Source organism: Phyllobates terribilis, unplaced genomic scaffold, assembly GCF_046119375.1.
Source record: "Phyllobates terribilis strain yellow unplaced genomic scaffold, ASM4611937v1 Scaffold_7__3_contigs__length_470593459, whole genome shotgun sequence".
Classification (NCBI taxonomy): domain Eukaryota; kingdom Metazoa; phylum Chordata; class Amphibia; order Anura; family Dendrobatidae; genus Phyllobates; species Phyllobates terribilis.
In genome coordinates this window covers 237,648,732-237,668,438 of record NW_027362767.1, presented here as the reverse complement: position 1 = coordinate 237,668,438, position 19,707 = coordinate 237,648,732, and the positions used below count along the sequence as shown (strand labels likewise).

The following is a 19,707-nucleotide window of genomic DNA, read 5'->3' as shown; positions in this document are numbered from 1 at the left end:
AAAAACATGTGAACTGTAAAGTTAAGTTTTGACTTGTACATACTTCTTTAATGAGCTCAGATTGCCCCGCCGTGTAGTTGTAGTTCGCTATGAGTGTGGCAATACCCACGTAAGACCTGACGAGCTCTGCCAACAGTCGAAGTATAGTTGACGTGGGCAGCAGAGGTTTGCTGCCTTTTGCCTTCTGTTTCCCTTCTTCGGAATTGCGGTCCCCTTCTTTGTCCTTTTTGCCACCTTCGCGGTTTTCCTCTGGAGTTAGCGCTGCTGTAAAATGAGTGCCCATTAGAGATCTCGGATAGTGGGGTGCACTCTATTCCAACTTCAGCACATTGTGGCAGGCACAATTATAAGCCGCACGCTCCTAAAGACACCCAACCATTCACAGGTACCACGAGGTTGGAGGACCACTTACTTTCTCCCTGAGGGGTCCCAGACTGTGGAGTCTCTGTGGATGAACTGTCAGCAGTGAAGACGCGTGCCTAAGAACAGACCGGCAAAAATCAGATCAACCACCGAAGGGAAGAAATAAAACGTTGCACGGGAAGAAGGAGCTTACATTGATGGCAAAGCTACCCTGGGGATCAAAGTCGCTGCCTTGTCTGGTGAGATCTCGGTACTGCTGGAAAACTTCATCACCCATGTCTTGCAAGATCTGACTGACTTCTTGGTTCATACCCACAGGTTTTTGCTCAGTCTTCTCCGTCACTGCAAGACAAAACAATGGTTATAGCTATGGGATTTGCCGACTACTGATGAACTGCGCAGAAAAGATAGTGTAATAGGGCTAAGATTCTTTAAAGCATTTTTCAAAAGTGGAGGCTTTAAAGGACATGGACACATTTGACAAGGAAAAGTTTCCAATCTTAATTTAGTCTTGCATTCATTTTCAGACCCCGATATGCAGTTTGCAACCAGACTTCTAAAGTGGGAGTGTCTCTCTCAGTAATACATGTTGGATTAATGTCTTCACTAGGACTCATGCATCAGCACACCTTCATTCCCATACCAGTTTCTACTTCTACAGCTCATGAAGCAGATGCTGTGCAGTGTGATCTTAGGAGTCTGCTGTAAGCGCTCGCCTTCTTTACACACATTCACAACCTTCCCTCTCTTTAGACTGCCTTGTGTGTGCTTTCCCCTCATCTTCCCTCCCTCAAAACTTGGATGCCTTTCCCTCTCTGGTCTGCCATCTACATCCTCAAACATTGAGAGAAGTGAGGTGGCGAGCAGATGTTGTCAGTGTGCTGTCGAATCTATGTCAGAAGAAGCAGGACAGTCAGCTATGTGAAGGAGTTACACAGAAAGGAGGTGGTGAGCAGATGTCAGCTCTGACAGTGGTGTCGGATACATGTCAGAAGAAGCAGGACAGCCAGCTACGTGAAGGAGTTACACAGACTTTGCGGCAGCAAAACAGTGAATTATTAAAGGTTTTTAAATACTGCACCTTCTTCTGGAGCATGATAGGCTGCCAGGGCATTCAACATGTCGTAGATAACCTCCTTTATTGTATCAGGGATGACAGGAAGAGTGGATGGTTTCACCGGCGTTGTCTTAACTAACTGTACGGCATTAGGACCCTTGATACGGAGATTCTCAAACTCATCATCAGATGCTGGAGGCAAAAACAAAAGTTTAATTTGGGCATTTTAAGCATGACTGGAACATAATAAATGAATGTGTCAACTCATACGCACCAGTTCCAGATCCTCTGGGTGCAGGCAGAGCTATGCGGATGCAACCATTTGCCACTTCAGTGAAAATGTCAGGGTTTCGGCAGGCAGCAGGGCCCAGGACTCGCAGAATATAGTTAATCTCACGAGACCCTAGGCTTCCCGATACTACTCCAGAAGTTGTGCTGCCAGCTCCACTGGTTGCTGCTGAACGTACGACCTGCAAAATATAATCAAACATTTGTGCGTCATGTTAACAGATAATACACAAATGTTAACCAGGACTTTCCAACCATTAATGACATAAGCGGGTTTAAAGAAGCTGCTGGGGAGCAAATGTCCCTCCTCTGCACTCTGGGTGGAGATCATTCTCCCTCCAACCTAGAAAAATTGGCGTAAAAAAAAAAAATTGTGCAAAAATGTAATTTTTTTTTTGCACCTTTTCAAAATGTGGACAGGCTTAGCAAAAGGGCCCATGGCCTTACACAACAGATTTAATATAATGCACGTGAAAAAACAATTGTCTCCTTAACAAGCCCTCTGAGAAGCTGCATTTTACAACAATTATGATGACAGTAACAAAGTGCATAAAAACGATATACCTTTTCCATTGTGTGCTGCAAAGTGCATGGATCCTCTATGATGTGCCTGAAGAGCAGGGTAACTAATGGAGTAAAGCCATTGAATCCAGAGCTCTGGGTCAAGCTCAGGATCATGCGTGTACTCTTTAGTTCGGCAAACATCATTGCATATTTGTGGTCACGCGTAAGACGCAAACACAGGCGGAGGGTAGCATGTAAAGTGTCTGGATCCACTGGGACGCCAAGCATGCTGACACATGATCGGATCAGCACCGTCACCATCTCTTCCGTCAGCCCCTGGATCACTATGTCTCCGACTTTCGGCTCTTCGGGAGGAGATTCTTTTTCTGTGGTGACGTTCTCAGGAATTGGTGTGGCTTCTACATTTCAAAAAAAATAAATAAAATTTTGTAACAAAACACTTAGAAGTAGTATGAAAAAATCTCTGAAAAATAGATTGCCACATACCAGCCACCTTCTCCTCCTTTTGTTTGGTTTCAATTTCTTTGCCTTCCTCTAAGGTTTTCTCCAATTCTTGGCCGTTCCCATTTTTGCCACTTTTAAGTAATCGTGGAACTCGCAGCAAAGTCAGCATCACAGGGCGACGATTGCCGGTCTCTTCATTTACCTAGAAAGTACAAGTAATGGAGTCTTGTTCACCTCATACAGGGGCAGCCGAGATGCAGCATCTAAATTCAGGGCTTCTATTACCAAATCCTAAAGTGATGGGTTAAAGGGACGTGTGCGACAATTACCTGGACCATGGTGGTAAATTGTACGGTGTATCTCCTGCGACCGGCTGTGAATCGAACACAAGTCTCCCCGGCTTTCCACGCGGCATCAATGGTGCTGTTGTTGCTAGCGCTGTAGCTACACCAACGTCCAGATCTGTCATCAAACCAACGCCAGTTGTTACCATTTGCCTGTAGATACTGGAGAGGAAAATATAAAAACAAAAAAGGTAACAAACCTTCACCTACAACATCCCCAAAGAATATATAACACACGTGGTGCATCTTTTAAGAGTTATTCTCCAAAAAAAGGTGATCATTTAAAAAAAAAAAAAGTTTCTTTTATAAGGGCTAACTTACTGGGACCCAGAACGATACAGAGATCGGGGCTCTGCAACCCCAAGAACAAGACTCTGCAGCTCCGACCTGTGTGTGCATGCTTGGCCGCTGCACCTGTCAGTGACTATGGAGCTGCGGAGCGCTACGCTCGGTTATTTCCAGCAGCCCCATAGAGAATGAAGGTAGCTCGGCTCCGCTGCACCCGTCAGTGACTATGGGGCTGCGGAGCGCTGCGCTCGGTTATTTCCAGCAGCCCCATAGAGAATGAAGGTAGCTCGGCTCCGCTGCTCCCGTCAGTGACTATGGGGCTGCGGAGCGCTGCGCTCGGTTATTTCCAGCAGCCCCATAGAGAATGAAGGTAGCTCGGCTCCGCTGCACCAGTCAGTGACTATGAAGCTGCGGAGCGCTACGCTCGGTTATTTCCAGCAGCCCCATAGAGAATGAAGGTAGCTCGGCTCCGCTGCACCCGTCAGTGACTATGAAGCTGTGGAGCGCTGCGCTCGGTTATTTCCAGCAGCCCCATAGAGAATGAAGGCAGCTCGGGTCCACTGAGGATGAGGATGCAGAGCCCAGAGTTATTGGAGGTTTCAGAGCTCTGATCTCAGGATCGCTGGAGGTCCCAGTGGTCGGTCCTCCAGCAATCTATAGATAGGTCAGAACTTTTTTTGGGGAACAATCCTTTAAAACACTTATTACAGGCTGTGGACGCCACCATGAGGTCAATACAGACAAAAATATTCAGAAACTGGAGACACTTTCAAGTGATAAAATGCAAGTCCTATCCCCCTGTGATACGAGCATAAAGTGCAAGCTAGGCTAATGTTCACACTAAGCGTTTCAGCGTTTATGCAAATTTTCAGCTACGTTTTACAGTACCAGCAAAGTCTATGAGATTTCAGAAATCTCATGCACACTTTTTTTTGTCCTCAGTATTTTGTGCTTTGCATGTTTTTTTGCATAATAGAGCATGTCACTTTTTTCAGCGGTTTTCACACATTAAAAGTAATGGTCAGTGACAAAAACGCTAATAAAACGCCTGTGCCAATATCTTATGAAGTTGAATAGGTAATTTTTTTTTTTTTTGTCACTGAACTTCATCATCATGCATAGACAGACAAATGGACAGTGAAAAAAAATCTGAAGAAAAAAAAAAAAGCAAAACCTACTTTTTTGCAGCAGAAACATTACTGCCAATAGATCAGGCTTTGCTGCAGAAAAAAAACGTCTAGTGTAAACATACCCTTAAACTCGCAGATTATGGGACTGAGCATATAGGTAAAAATGCTATGACAAGCCGTCCTTATATCCCACCTAGACTATTCTATCACCCTCCTGGGTGGTTTCTGCCCTAATCCTCCTCCTGCCCCTTCAAACTTTTCTCCAGCTCTGCCCTCTGCAGGTGACCTTACTGGCTGCCTATTGTCCAGGTAATTTTCAAATTCTGACAATGACATACATCTCAGTCCACAACCTGTCCCCTCCCTACACCTCTGACTTATCCCTACTTGTGATCTCCGCTCACAAGATCACCACCATCTCTGATGAGCTCTTCTGTCTCGCAGCTGAGCTGTCTCCAGTGCGTCTGCTCCAACGCTCGGCATTGTACCCTTCTTCCCTCTTCCATACTTCTCCACAGACCTCCCGCACCAGTGGTGCCTTGTCAGCAGACAGCCCAATCACGTGAGCCACAAGTAATTCTCGTGGCTAGGCCACGGTGCTTCTCTGGACCTGCCCGCTTCGTACAAGAGGTGAAGCAGCATGCCTTTTCATTTCATCATCGCTGTTTTTACTGAGGCGTCTTTTTCCTCCTGACCTCACTTCTGTAGCGGCCGGTCTCTGCAAGCACACACCGCCTGTCCAGCATCTTTGAGACCACAATTTTTTATGCCTGTTTTTTTTTTAGGGGGGAAAATAATGCTCTTGATCCCTTTTTCTGTTTCTAGCAGGCGACATAATGGGCCTCCTCTTTACTCTTCATTTTCCTACCAGACATGTCCCACACAGCTCAGAAGACCTCCTTAGACCGGCCATAATCTCAACCTATTTTACATACAGTAACCAGACCTTCCTCTGTGCCTTAAGCCCAAGTAAGGCAAAGACACCTTGGAGCACCTGCAGGAATTGTGTGCCTGGGAAAGGGTTACCTCCATGACCCAGCAGGACCATATTCTCCCAGTATATAGTAAACTCTCTGGAGTACTTGCCACCCCATCGATGCAGAGACTGGTCACAACCTAAACTCTCCTCGGGATAGATACCCTCCGTCCCCATGAGGTCACCGATGTTAGAGGGCCAGATCCAACAGATTGCTTTCCACAGACACTGAAGGCAACATATAGCCTTCACTAACAATAGGCATTTTCGATGACCTTCACACACAAATCCATCTTGACAGATTCCTTGACCTCATCCAGAATTTCTTTCCCTTTCAGAGCAGAGGATTACTAAGAAGCCCACCCCTCCCTATATAGATCCTTCAGTTCTCCATTTCTCTAAAGGCAACACCCACCTTGGCATTATCCGATGTGGCGTCCCTAAGTGACCGGTTTAATGAGAGGATTTTTTTTTGTTGTTTTAAGGTTAACAAAGCTAGTACTGTCTGGCCTGGAAAGCTACACAGGACCTCCTAAACCTCTCCGCTCAGTTGCTGTACACCTCAATTTATGTGCGAAGTTTCTCAACTTGAGACCAGAGCAACCGCTAACCCAGTGGTCAATTGTTCCATTTGGAATCTATCTTTTGTAGTCAGCCCAGCATCCAAGTCATCCCTTACCAGATGTCCACCCACCCCACAGTCACCCCATTTTAGAAGACAGTCTCTTCAGTAAGCATATGGATGGCGGAGGAGGTGACAAGTCGTCCTGCAAATGCTAAAGCCTTCCTGACATGCCCATTAAAGAATCTGCCGAGTGCTCCACCTCTTCAGCATGTTGAGTTTTTTTTCTTCCCACCACTTGAGCCTTCAGCTTCAGTGGAGGAACATCATCTCTCTTCCAGATACTTGGCTTCCTTACAATGTCTAGGCCAGTGAGGAAGTATCCGTGACTTACAAGATAGCGTTCTCCTTCTTGCCTCCAAGTAGGTTCATTCCATTGATTAAGGGTGCAACCTTACCAGTCTGCTTTTTTAATCGAAATTATCCAACTCCATGGAGCAATAGTTGTGGTGCCTGACTATATACTATTTATATTTTGTCAAAAAAACAAAAAAAAACAAAGAAGAAAACAGAAGGCGGCTCCATCCATTGCATCCTGGTGACAGAAAAGGCTCAACATATTTGTTCCGATCTGAAGAAGATTCTGGATCCCTGCGATCAGGGGTCACGTCGTTGGAGACCTTTGCCACATCCCCATTGACAGATTACACCAATGATTTCTTCCCTTTTCTACACTGTCGCCCTCCCCTTTTGGATCCCAGGGTCATCACCAAAGTCCTCATGTCACTTCGTGCCAACGGGGTAGAAGATCATCCCCCTACCTGAATGATCTGCTGATTAAAAAAAGAGAGAGGATGTTTAGTACTCACCGTAAAATTCCTTTCTCATAGCCTTCATGGGGGGACATAGGAAACGATGGATGTGTACACTGCTACCACCACGAACTACACTTACAAAAGGTCTCCTTAGAAGACTACACCCGCCTACTAGCACGGTTTCCTGTGTCCACCAATGAAGAGACCGAGAAAAATGTCCTTCCTGGACAGAACTTTTAGCAGAATATTTTCAATGAAACCACTTGTAACATTTTCCACAATACTTAACATACAAACTTTCGCTCCTTTTTCCCCCATGCAGCATCAATGCTTGAAAGTAATCTGTAAGCAGGTTTTTGCTATTTAATCTGAGAACAGCATGATGTAGGGGCGGAGACCCTGATTACAGGGATTTGTCACTTATGAGGCTGTGTTTTGTTGTTTCAATACAATCAGTGTTTTATCAGCAGGAGAGCATCACTGCTGGACTAGGTGTTGCGTACCAGGCAGTGCAGCTAATCTGGTGTAATTCCGCCCCCACCACGGATTGGTAGCCTGCTGAAAATGCATGCAGGAAGTGGCCAATCAGGGATGTGGGCAGGGTTATACACAGCTCAGCATTCTGAGCACTGCTACATCTACAACAGAGAAAACAGGGATTCTATCAAAACTGCGTCAAGCAGCCCAGTATGACACATTTGTGCCAAGAGATTAGTTTACATCTTAAATTAGTTACCCTGTTCATCTGCATTCTCCTCTTGGAGGAAATAGAGGTTTTCTCGTAGAAATCGATAAGCAGCAATACAGGAGTAATCCACCTAAAGTAGAGGGAAAAAAATAAAAGTAGAGATGAGTTAATTAAAAGATCTAGAATAATCTGTTGCTAAATGTGAACCCACAGGAGTAGTTGTAGATAAAGGTCTTACTTGGGCGTCTGCACTTCTTTCTGCTCCTTTGCTGCCTGTAGACACGGCTGGACCACTTCTAGTAGTTTGATCAAGACATTAAGGATGCCACTGGTTTCTACAACCCTGGCGCATGGCAGCTTCAACTCCTGTTACAAGGTAAAATTAAAAAAAATAAATAAATTAGCCTAGGGGATAAAAGGACAGGAAATCTCTGCATGTCTTCAGGAGGAAATAATGATTGATGTTTCGCCAAAGGAATAGAACTGAACATGTAAGTTGTCCCCAGACAAAGCACTGGTGAAACAAAACACAATGGCAGCAAAACATTGTATTAGGAACCAGATCAGGGCACAAAAGAAAAGAAAAGAAAAATGTGCTGTCTCCTAGGATGCTAGGCTAATTTTGTGCCAAAAACCAGAAATGGAACAAAAAAAAAAAATAGTAATCAAAACAGGCACCAACAAAACCTCAACCCGGAAAACCCACATTGAAAAATAACGGGAGCAACAACCATCCCCTAGGAATTACAAAAAACAAAACATGAAAGCGTAAAATCTGTCTGCCCCCCCAGTATATTTAATGAGAAAATTTTATGGCAAGTAGAAAAATCCATTAAAAAAAAAAAAAAAAAAAAAACAGCCATAGGTGGACACAAACACCATGGGATGTCCTAAGGAAGTTTTAAAGGGTAAGAAAGGAGAAAAGGGGAAATAAAAAAAAAAAAGAAAACATCTACATTCATGCAGCCCATCTACCATGTAGCAGTTTACAGCATCCTACAACCCAGGTTGGCATCGGCAGAGGCCGGTGTATGAATCTTGGAAACCCCTGACAAAGGCCCACGTGGCAGCCTTGAAAACATGGGAAACTGTCTCTTGATGCCCGATAGCCCAAAAGGATAGTGCAATGAGCAGGGACCTGAAAGAGTGAAGCTTCCCCACTTGGCAATGATCGACTTAGAAGTCCATAGCAACATCAACACGTGGATGAGGAAAAAGTACACTGCTCAAAAAAATAAAGGGAACACTCCAATAACACATCCTAGATCTGAATGAATGAAATCTTCTCATTGAATACTTTGTTCTGTACAAAGCTGAATGTGCTGACAACAAAATCACACAAAAATCATCAATGGAAAGCACATTTATTAACCAATGGAGGCCTGGATTTGGAGTCACCCCCAAAAGTAAAGAGGAAAAACACACTACAGGCTGATCCACCTTTGATGTAATGTCCTTAAAACAAGTCAAAATGAGGCTCAGTATTGTGTGTGGCCTCCACGTGCCTGTATGACCTCCCTACAACGCCTGGGCATGCTCCTGATGAGGCTCAGTATTGTGTGTGGCCTCCACGTGCCTGTATGACCTCCCTACAATGCCTGGGCATGCTCCTGATGAGGTTGCGGATGGTCTCCTGTGGGATCTCCTCCCAGACCTGGACTACAGCAACCGCCAACTCCTGGACAGTCTGTGGTGCAACGTGACGCTGGTGGATGGAGTGAGACATGATGTCCCAGATGTGCTCAATCGGATTCAGGTCTGGGGAACGGGCGGGCCAGCCCATAGCTTCAATGCCTTCATCTTGCAGGAACTGCTGACACACTCCAGCCACATGAGGTCTGGCATTGTCCTGCATTAGGAGGAACCAAGGGCCAAATGCACCAGCATATGGTCTCACAAGAGGTCTGAGGATCTCATCTTGGTACCTAATGGCAGTCAGGCTACCTCTGACAAGCACATGGAGGGCTGTGCGGCCCTCCAAAGAAATGCCACCCCACGGATGTTGCAAACAGATCGCTCTCCGCGGCGTCTCCAGACTCTGTCACGTCTGTCACATGTGCTCAGTGTGAACCTGCTTTCATCTGTGAAGAGCACAGGGCGCCAGTGGCGAATTTGCCAATCCTGGTGTTCTGTGGCAAATGCCAAGCGTCCTGCACGGTGTTGGGCTGTGAGCACAACCCCCATCTGTTGACGTCGGGCCCTCATACCACCCTTATGGAGTCGGTTTCTAACCGTTTGTGCAGACACATGCACATTTGTGACCTGCTGGAGGTCATTTTGCAGGGCTCTGGCAGTGCTCCTCCTGTTCCTCCTTGACAAAGGCGGAGGTAGTGGTCCTGCTGCTGGGTTGTTGCCTTCCTACGGCCCCCTTCACGTCTCCTGGTGTACTGGCCTGTCTCCTGGTAGCGCCTCCAGCCTCTGGACACTACGCTGACAGACACAGCAAACCTTCTTGCCACAGCTCACATTGATGTGCCATCCTGGATGAGCTGCACTACCTGAGCAACTTCTGTGGGTTGTAAAGTCCGTCTCATGCTACCACGAGTGTGAAAGCACAACCAACATTCAAAAGTGACTAAAACATCAGCCAGAAAGCATTGGTACTGAGATGTGGTCTGTGGTCCTCACCTGCAGAACCACTCCTTTATTGAATGTGTCTTGATAATTGCCAATAATTTCCATCTATTGCCTATTCCATTTGCACAACAGCTTGTGAAATTGATTGTCAATCAGTGATGCTTCTTAAGTGGACAGTTTGATTTCACAGAAGTTTGATTTACTTGAAGTTATATTCTGTTTAAGTGTTCCCTTTATTTTTTTTGAGGAGTGTATATAATAAATTGGGTACAGTAATTCAAAGCAGTTTGTGGGGAATATTTTTTCATAAGAATTTGGGAAAGTTATGAAGTGTCCTATAAATGTCTGCCCTATTCCTGATCTAAGGGTCTAGACTTTTAGCGGAGATGAATCTGTGCTACAGTAAATTTATCACTTAAACATGAGCCATGTATGAGGGAGTCGGAGTCGTGGAATCGGTGTCATGGAAATTGAGGAGTCGGAGGTTTGGCTCCACAGGAGGGCTAAAAATTGGAAATAAAGAGAAATTACAACAGAGGAATTGCTGATGGGATCTGGTAATGGGAAAGGAGCTACGCATTGAAAATGCCCACAAATATCAGAAATTCTTCTTGTTCTAGATGTGACCACTGAAAGCAGGGATTCCATGCCAAATTCATGGTTCAGTGTGAGTTCAAGAACGGGCCTCTCTAAGCCATCCTCCTTTGGCACAGTTAAGAGGGTGGAGTAAAATCCCTGAAAACGTTTCACCTGTGGAACGAGAACAATGACTCAATGGAGTTGTAGGACACGAATGGCTTGAAAGAGAGTGGATGCGTTGGAATTAATAAGAAGAACTTGCTTAGACTTAAAGAGGTTGTCCACTCCCCAGCCTCAGTTACTGGTTTTGCCATAAATGCCCAAGCATAATGCACCTAAAGATCTACATGCATCTTTTTCTGCCAGTTTCATATTGTTTTATACTTTTCTGCTTCATGTCCCATCCCCTGGCACAAGTTCTGCTGATATAGCCATCACTTCCTCTGCAAAATCCTCTGTTCCCTTCTGAATATATTTGCCATCATCTCTTGTGCTGGGCTGCAAGCCAGCAGTGAGCACAGACCTGTAACTCCGTCTAAACCCTTCCCACTCCATCAGCATCACACAAGCCCAGCATGACCTCCAGTACAGGACACTGGTAAAAGGAACAGAAGTAAAGCATAAAGCACCAGAACAGCAGCCCTGGTAATAACGACTATCCCCTACTCCTCCTCACTGATTAATGGATGGATGGGTGAGAGATACGAATGTATTTATAATATAGAGGGAATACACCCAGCTGTATACATACACAACAGGGAGAGTCGACAGCAGCATACACAGGAGCAGTGTGAGCTCTGCTGAATGGAGCCTCGCCCACTCATAGCAAGCCGCGCCCAACCACACAGGAGCAGTGAGCTCTGCTGAATGGAGCCTCGCCCACTCATAGCAAGCCGCGCCCAACTACACAGGAGCAGTGAGCTCTGCTGAATGGAGTCCCGACAGCTCATAGCAAGCTGCGCCCAACCACACAGAAGTAATGTGAGCTTTGCTGAATGAAGCCACACACACACACACATCAAAAACCACACCCTCCCATGCAAGCCCCACCCATTTACAACAAGCTACACCCACACAAGGCACATCCACACAACAAAGCATGCCCACCTACTCAAAAAAGCCACAGCAAGCCATGAAATCACAAAGTATCAACTCAGCAGGGTTGTGTTGTAACTAATTACACAGCTAGGATATTGTAGGCGAGTGAGCATTAAGTGTGTAAAATGATCTGCAGAGCTAGCTTAATTGTACATGTAAAATAGCAAAATGTGCTAAGTGAAGTGGTTTATATAAATTGTAGACAAACATTCAGTGAAGCTAGTTACCTCAAAAAGCAGAGTCAACAAGAGAATTCGAGTGGCCAAGTTCGAAGCTTGAGGAAGGGTTGCCATTTGGCTTATCCATTCTGACACGGTTTTTGTGTCACTCGTGGTCAGTGGAAGAGCGGCCTTAATGAGGACATCTGCAGCTTCCCACACCTAGATAAAACAGAATATAGATTGACATTAATTCACTTACATACATAATGTATAAAATTGAAGAAAGAAAAAATAAATAAATAAATAATAAAAAAAAAACTGGACCCTGCCGTTCTCTCTCTAATAAGACGCTCACCTGGTTAACCACTTGCTTGAGGATCATGTCCCGGTAGTCTGCTCCATTTCGCTTTACAGCCGTCATAATGAGATCGCAGACGCGGTAAACTGTGTCTGGTAGCTCATCCAGAAGATGGAAGCAGCCTGGCAGCATTGTGTCTGTGAAGCCATGAAGCTCATCTTGCTCCAGCGGTTCGGCATCTTGAAACTTCTCCAGACATTTGGCCTCCTCCTCCTCCTGCTTCTCCCTTGCCTTTCTCTCCTCTTCCTCTTTTCGACGAGCAGTTTCCTGAAAAATTTAAAGAAACGTGAGCAATTTAGATTGGCTATAAAAGGCTAACTTTGTACCAATCTACCAAATGCATCACCCCATTTACAGCTGCAACTTTCATGAGGCTATAGGTACTACGTATGTGGCTTCAAATATGCAAAAAAATTAAAAAAAAAAAAAAAACACAAAAACCACAAGCAAGTTACGCTAACTCTCTCTCAAGCAAGTTACGCTAACTCTCTCTCAAGCAAGTTACGCTAACTCTCTCTCAAGCAAGTTACGCTAACTCTCTGATGTTTTACCAGAGGTGGAAGAAAGGTCTGTCACACCATGTGGAGGGGAATTGGGGGAAATAAAGTGGATGGGAGAAAAAAAAGGGAAGGGAACATTGGTTCAGGAGGATGGGAGAAAGAAGAGCTCAACCTTTTCTAACGCAGGCACAGGAGCTAGTGCCCTTTAAAAAACATAACATAAAATATGCATGTGTAATTTCAATGTTGAATGCTCTCTTGTCTGTGCCCCTTTACCCCCAACCCTGATCTTGTTACTGTACCTCGGGCAGTTCTGCCCTCTGTTCCATAGGGATATCTTGTCCCAACGACATGGCAATGGCTCTCAGCATCTGATCTTCCTCTGACATACTCAAGTCCTGCAGAGCAACAACAGATACCCCCTTGTCAGCTGGGCTGCTCTGCAGAATGGGGAGGTCAGGGCATGAGAGTAAGGATGCATAGGAATAGGAAAAGACATTAAGTGTCCAATGAGTATCAGGGAAACTGGAGCAAAAAAATAAATAAAGGCGAGAAGGGAGCTGCTGCTGCTGCAGCTTGGCGAGGGGAACCTGTTATGCTGTGCCAGAGAAGGGAACAAATCGACATATTAACTAATGTACTAGCCTTAATAAATTTAACAGTAGTCAAAGCTGCTTTGCAAGCAGGGTCTACATTTTTTACGGGGATTATCCCTCACCTAACTGTCCTAAAATGTTCTGTCACATGCAGATGCTGAAATATCTGCTTTGCATGAGCAGAGTGGCACAGAGAAGCCTGCGGTAGAAAGGGGCTGGAATGGGGGAGAGAGAGAGGAGGGGAAAGGATGAAATGTGATGAAGGTACAAAAGGAAAGCAGATTTGAAAGCTGAATCAAGAAATGTGGGTCACACTTACCCGTACAACTCCACCAACGAGCGGAGGTGGGTGGGTGAGGAGATACTCGGTAGCCTGCTCCATAGTGCTCGTGTTCAGAAGTGCTTCCATTGCGTGCTCCCGAGTGAAACCCATATCCATAAGCTATAGGGTTAAAACAAAAAGAGATTAGGAAATTCATCCAGTGAAAAAAATAATCTGATAACCTATCAAATAAGCATGTGTTCTGGAAAGTCCTATAAACTGAATTCACACTCCCACCTGCTGAAGTTGCTGTTGATTCACTTGAGGTTCCCGCCGTGCAGCACCGCTCTCATCCGGCTGCCCGGCTTCTTCTTCGCGGCTTCCCTCTCTTTCTTTGCTCAAACGTTCTCGAATGACTGGTTCCCCGCGAAGGATATGACACAAAATGGCAAGCATAGACTCGGCCATACGCCCACCGTACACCTTCAGCGGCTTCCGGTTCCACAAGTTCTTTATACAAGTAAAGGCTGCCTTTATGGAACAAGATGAACAAATACATGAATGCAAGCCTTTGGAAAATCGGGTTAACGTTACACCTTTATGTGCATTTTATATTTTAGTTTTCCACTGTGAGCTCTATAACAGTTATTTGGGGCACCACGACTGAAAGTTGAACATACCTTCTGTGTAACCACCAGGAAGCGCAGAGAGCTAAACTGAGGGGAGTTCGGTCCTCCCGGTAGTTTGGTGGGAGGTAGAGAGTGTGGAGACTCCAAAACAGTTGTGGGGTTCACCATCTTTTCCACCAACATGAGCCAGGCGTCCAAAAACTCCCCTGTGCCATCTGGAAGGTCAGTATGCTCCAAGCCTTCAGCAACAGGTACTCTCCCACCCATTGAAAGAGCCCAGTTAAAAGTCCTAAAAACACCCAGAAAAAAAACACATTAAATATTCAATCAACGCTGTCATATAAAAAGACTTTCCATTTCCATAGTAAAGAAATGATCCCACCAAGGAAATTTAACACCAACCCAGGGGTTAGAAAAGCCAGACTTGTGACAGGTGAAAAACACAACTTAACTATGAAACAGAACCTAAAAAAAGATAAAAACTTACTCAAAAAGTGCATTGTGCCCACCAGAGCATAGAAACTTCTGTAACATAAGGTGATATGGATATTTCCGTTCATCAAACAACATTGGCGATGTGAAGCCAACAGAGCAGATGAAGAATGTTAACCTAAAACAGGAAAAATTTAAGTCAGGCACAAAGGCACTAGAAATAAAAAAATATCAAGCCCAAATATACAGAATATGCTGGAACCCCCCAATACTGACCTGAACCTTGGTGTAGGAGTATATGGGGGAGGCTGCCAGGAAAGGCCTTTGGTGAGTAATTTTGTCAGAGCAGATGCGGTGGAACGAGCCGCTGGAGTGGGGGCAGTGGTGGTACTTGCCGCATGATGGCTTCTCCTCTGTCGGACAGGGGACCCCACACATAGTTTTACTAAAAGTCCAAAAAGCTCTGCCAACGCTCGCCCTAACCTCGAGGATGCTGCAATGCAAGAACACAAGACACATGAGAATAAGGCTCTGCAAAAATCATTCCAGGAGACGTTATCACTTTTTATATTAACCACAGAGTAAGACTCGTCATAGATGTCTATAGAAAACAAATGGGTAAAAAACACTAAACCGCATAAACTCGAACTAACCTGACAGTAGTGGCTTGATCTGTTTGATTCTGGCTGCCATCGCTGGTGTGATCTTCGGTTTTCCCTTCGGATCAGAAGTGCTTGGTTCATCAGTTTCCATGGGGGCAAGTGAGTCACCATCCAACCCAATTCCTTCCAGCAAACCAGTTGTTTCTTCATTTGCAGCTGAAGGTTCAACGTCTCCATCTGTAGTGAGCAAAAAGAAAAACTATTAGATAGGATTTTTTTTTTTTTTTTTTATGTTAAAATACTTCCAACTCCTAAACAAAGTCAAAGCCAGATGGCTAATAAGTTTATTACTCTTTACATTGCCTTTATGTTGTTTACAGATTAGATGTGATTGCTCTAAATACAACACATCTCAATTACTAGACACCAAGTTATAGGGTTTGTCCCAAAAAAGGAGATTCTCCCCTATTCACACTGTAGGTGATCGTGAGACTGTGCAGCCCCATCCAGAATGGTGCGGAGGTGCCCATGTGTGGGACTGCCACGTACAGCGCTCGGTCATTTCCGGGAATCCCATAGACAAATGGAGCTTTGACTAAAGCGCACCTTCGCTACATTCAAGTCAAAGCTTCAGAACCCTGATCTCGAGATTGTTGGGGGCCCCACTGGTAAGACCCCAGTAACCAGCAAGTTATCCCCTTTCCTACATTTTTTATGTACCTGCTTTTTTGGCTCCTTGGGGCAAGGTACTCGCAGTCTTCTCCTCCTTAGGGGCAAGTTTTTGCATGTCTGCTTGACCAAATTCACACCCAGGTGGCAAGCTGTTAAGACGAGAAGAGACGTTAGAACAACAAGTGAACTAGGACTTCATGTAATTATCAGATCATAAAAAGTTTGACCTCTAACACCCTCCAGGGATGCCACAAACGAGATCAAGAACCCTTTCGCTTTTTCAGTAGCATTTTACTAATTCAACCCACAGTACAGGGAAATTGCAGATGCCTGCTCAGAAATTGGCTGAAAGTGCAGGGAATCACATAAATGTATGATTAATAAGGATCCAGTTACTAGGATGGCTCCAATAAAGGTTTGTGCAGCTCTTTGTAGACATGGGACTGACCCATTATAGTCTATGTGATGATCACAACCAACCTAAACCATAAGGGCTGTGTTGCTGCAAGTTGGATGTGTGAAGAAGCAGTAGATTCACATTACCGGTGGGGTATCACCAGATTCTGCCAGGATTTAGACATGAAACCTGCGCCAAAATCTTGACAGAGCCCTGAACATTTAGACAAGGTCGAAGTGTCAGTATTAAAGCAGAAGTCCTGAGTACACCATACAAAGCTGTGCTGTATTTATTTCCCGAGCACTTGTAAAACAAATCTTATTAATTTGGAGTTCAAAAGGCATAGAGAGGATTTCGCTCACAGAAGGAAAAGCCTTTAGGAAAAAATAATGTCAGTTTAATAGAGTAATGTAAGCTTGCTCTGGCAGTATTAGGTTACGAGAACACCATCCCACCATTGGCAATACCTGTTAGGAGTACAGAGAGAAAGTAACACTGTGCTTTCCCACACCAGAGAGCAGTAGAGCTGGCTAAGCTTGTTCAAAACATTGAGTCCCAATTGTGAGCCCCACTGGTTCACGGAGATGGCGCGGATCTCGCTCTAAAACAGAAAAAAATAAAAAGGATAACTCGTGTAAAAGGTAGAACAATGCATAAAGCTAAAAAACTAAAACTAAAGTTCTCCGCTTACCTGTCCGACGCGGCATGTGTGGACAAACATCATGATGTAGGCATGTGCCGCCGTCAGAGCGTGGAGCAGTGGTGTAGCCTGGGCAGAAAGCGTGGCATCTGTGACATTCCCGGCACATGCCAACTCTCTCAAAAGCACAGATCCCCCGGGTGCCTCGATTGGTCGATGAAGAGGATCAAGAGAGGAAAGGATAGAGTCCAGCTGAAGGAGCCCCTCCTGGAGAACTTTGGGCTCATGAGATAATGTCTGAAGAAAATAAAGAAAAAAAAAAAAAACAACTTTAATGCATTTAAGAAAAGGAATCAGACTAAAATCTGGCACAGGAATATTGCAAGCCATATTGGGTGCCAGATTTAATGTAATTTAAAGGGATGTTGCCATCTTCATAGATTGATATTATCGGATCTTTGCAATTTTCTGCTTATAAAAATTTGCAGCCGTTCGGGATATTACCACTTGTTTACAGTTCGTTGCCTAGGACAGAGGTCCCCAACCTTTTTTGCACCAGGGACCGGCTTTAAGCAAGACCAGTTTTCCATGGCCCGGTGGGGGTGGGGGTGGGGCTTTGGTCATATGGGGGTGGGGTTATGGAGGGGTGGAGCTGTATGGGGAGGATGCTGGCGGGACCTCGGTGTACAGCGCTGCTAAGTAGCAGCATTGTACATTGAGCGTCAGTGTATACAGCGCTGCTGCTTAGCAGCGCTACACACTGAACACCGGTACCGGGAGCCGCGTCACTGAAGCCAGTCTGCTGCCCCAGCACGCCCCACATAACATGTTCTGCCGGGGGCGTGTCAGTGAGGAGAGCCTGCCGCCCCACCCCGTCAGGAACACACCATGCTGTGCAGGAGGGCCGCGTCACTAAGACCCGCCCCGTGACGTACAACAGGTACCATGCTGTGCTGTGGAGGGCTGCGTCACTAAGACACGCCCGACGCCCCACCCCGTCCTGCATAATGTTCTCTGCCGGGAGCTGCGAGCTGTCACGGCTATGGCAGAAAACATTATAAATCCACACAGAGCGAGTTCTGACCAGGCGCAGGGCCGCGGAGCTAGCTATCAGCGGCAGGGCCGGCTCCAGGTTTTTCTGGGCCCCGGGCGAAAGAGTCTCAGTGGGCCCCTTTAACACATACCACGATTCATGATACACAGATACGGCGGAGAAATATATTATATATATATTATATATATATATATATATATATATATATATATATATATATATATATATATATATATATATATATATATATATATATATATATATATATATATATATATATATATATATATAGTACAATGCAAAGATTTCACTTCATGAGTGATATCTATTGTAAATTCTACAATAGCTCAGAAACCGGTGAATCGCTCCACACAGAATAGTGGCCCCCATATAAGGCTCCATACGGAATACTGGTCCCCATATAACGCCCATACGGAATACTGGCCCCCATATAACGCTTCATACGGAATACTGGCCCCCATATAAGGCCCCATACGGAATACTTTCCCCCATATAAGGCCCCATACGGAATACTTGCCCCCATATAAGGCCCCATACGGAATACTTGCCCCCATATAAGGCCCCATACGGAATACTTGCCCCCATATAAGGCCCCATACGGAATACTGGCCCCCATATAAGACCCCATACGGAATACTGGCCCCCATATAAGGCTCCATACAGAATACTGGCCCCCATATAACGCTCCATACAGGATACTGGCCCCCATATAACGCTCCATACAGGATACCGGTCCCCATATAATGCTGCATGCAGGCTGTTACCCCCCAGATAATGCCCCATACAGGCTGTCCCCCCCCTTATAATGCTCCATGCAGGCTGTTACCCCCCACATAATGCCCCATACAGGCCCCTCCCTTTTAATGCTCCATGCAGGCTGTTACCCCCAAATAATGCCCCATACAGGCTGCCCCCCCCCCCCTTATAATGCTCCATGCAGGCTGTTCCCCCCCACATAATGCCCCATACAGGCCCCCCCCCTTTTAATGCTCCATGCAGGCTGTTACCCCCCACATAATGCCCCATGCAGGCTGTCACCCCTCCTCTTTATACTGCCCCATGCAGGCTGTCACCCCCCCTCTTTATAATGCCCCATGCAGGCTGTCACCCCTCCTCTTTATAATGCTCCATGCAGGCTGTCACCCCTCCTCTTTATACTGCCCCATGCAGGCTGTCACCCCTCGTCTTTATACTGCCCCATGCAGGCTGTCACCCCTCCTCTTTATACTGCCCCATGCAGGCTGTCACCCCTCCTCTTTATACTGCCCCATGCAGGATGTCCCCCCCTCTCTTTATAATGCCCCGTGCAGGCTGTTCCCCACCTTATAATGCCCCATGCAGGCTGGTCCCCACCTTATAATGCCCCATGCAGGCTGTCACCCCTCCTCATTATAATGCCCCAAGCAGGAATCCCCCCCTCTTTATAATGCCCCATGCAGGCTGTTCCCCACCTTATAATGCCCCATGCAGGCTGTCACCCCTCCTCTTTATAATGCCCCAAGCAGGATGCCCCCCCTCCCCTCTTTATACTGCCCCATGCCTCCATACATTAAAAAAAAAAAAAAAAAAATCAAATACTCACCTCCCTTCTCCTCACCTGCTACCTGCTGCCCGCCGCTCGGCTCCGAAATCCAGCGTTGTCGTTTCTT

The 19,707-nt window shown here is 45.7% G+C and overlaps 1 protein-coding gene across 8 annotated transcripts in view; it reads right to left on the bottom strand.

Moving 5' to 3' along the window:
• The window catches only part of HUWE1 (HECT, UBA and WWE domain containing E3 ubiquitin protein ligase 1), a 72,963-nt gene that overhangs the window by 20,771 nt on the left and 32,485 nt on the right, over positions 1-19,707 (bottom strand). For 3 of the 8 annotated variants that reach the window (XM_073639879.1, XM_073639881.1, XM_073639885.1), the window contains exons 26-47: positions 17,035-17,280; positions 16,811-16,944; positions 15,995-16,095; positions 15,326-15,511; positions 14,949-15,165; positions 14,728-14,850; positions 14,292-14,529; positions 13,909-14,142; positions 13,669-13,791; positions 13,056-13,151; positions 12,251-12,520; positions 11,962-12,114; positions 7,719-7,846; positions 7,529-7,610; positions 3,007-3,183; positions 2,720-2,879; positions 2,273-2,631; positions 1,695-1,890; positions 1,445-1,612; positions 557-705; positions 413-479; positions 44-264 (exon numbers count right to left, since the gene is read on the bottom strand). In XM_073639879.1, the coding sequence (XP_073495980.1) occupies positions 44-264; positions 413-479; positions 557-705; positions 1,445-1,612; positions 1,695-1,890; positions 2,273-2,631; positions 2,720-2,879; positions 3,007-3,183; positions 7,529-7,610; positions 7,719-7,846; positions 11,962-12,114; positions 12,251-12,520; positions 13,056-13,151; positions 13,669-13,791; positions 13,909-14,142; positions 14,292-14,529; positions 14,728-14,850; positions 14,949-15,165; positions 15,326-15,511; positions 15,995-16,095; positions 16,811-16,944; positions 17,035-17,280 (3,828 nt within the window). Of the gene's footprint in view, positions 1-43; positions 265-412; positions 480-556; positions 706-1,444; positions 1,613-1,694; positions 1,891-2,272; positions 2,632-2,719; positions 2,880-3,006; positions 3,184-7,528; positions 7,611-7,718; positions 7,847-11,961; positions 12,115-12,250; positions 12,521-13,055; positions 13,152-13,668; positions 13,793-13,906; positions 14,143-14,291; positions 14,530-14,727; positions 14,851-14,948; positions 15,166-15,325; positions 15,512-15,994; positions 16,096-16,810; positions 16,945-17,034; positions 17,281-19,707 lie in introns of all 8 variants that reach the window. The other 5 variants (XM_073639883.1, XM_073639882.1, XM_073639880.1 and 2 more) reach the window with 3 other exon arrangements.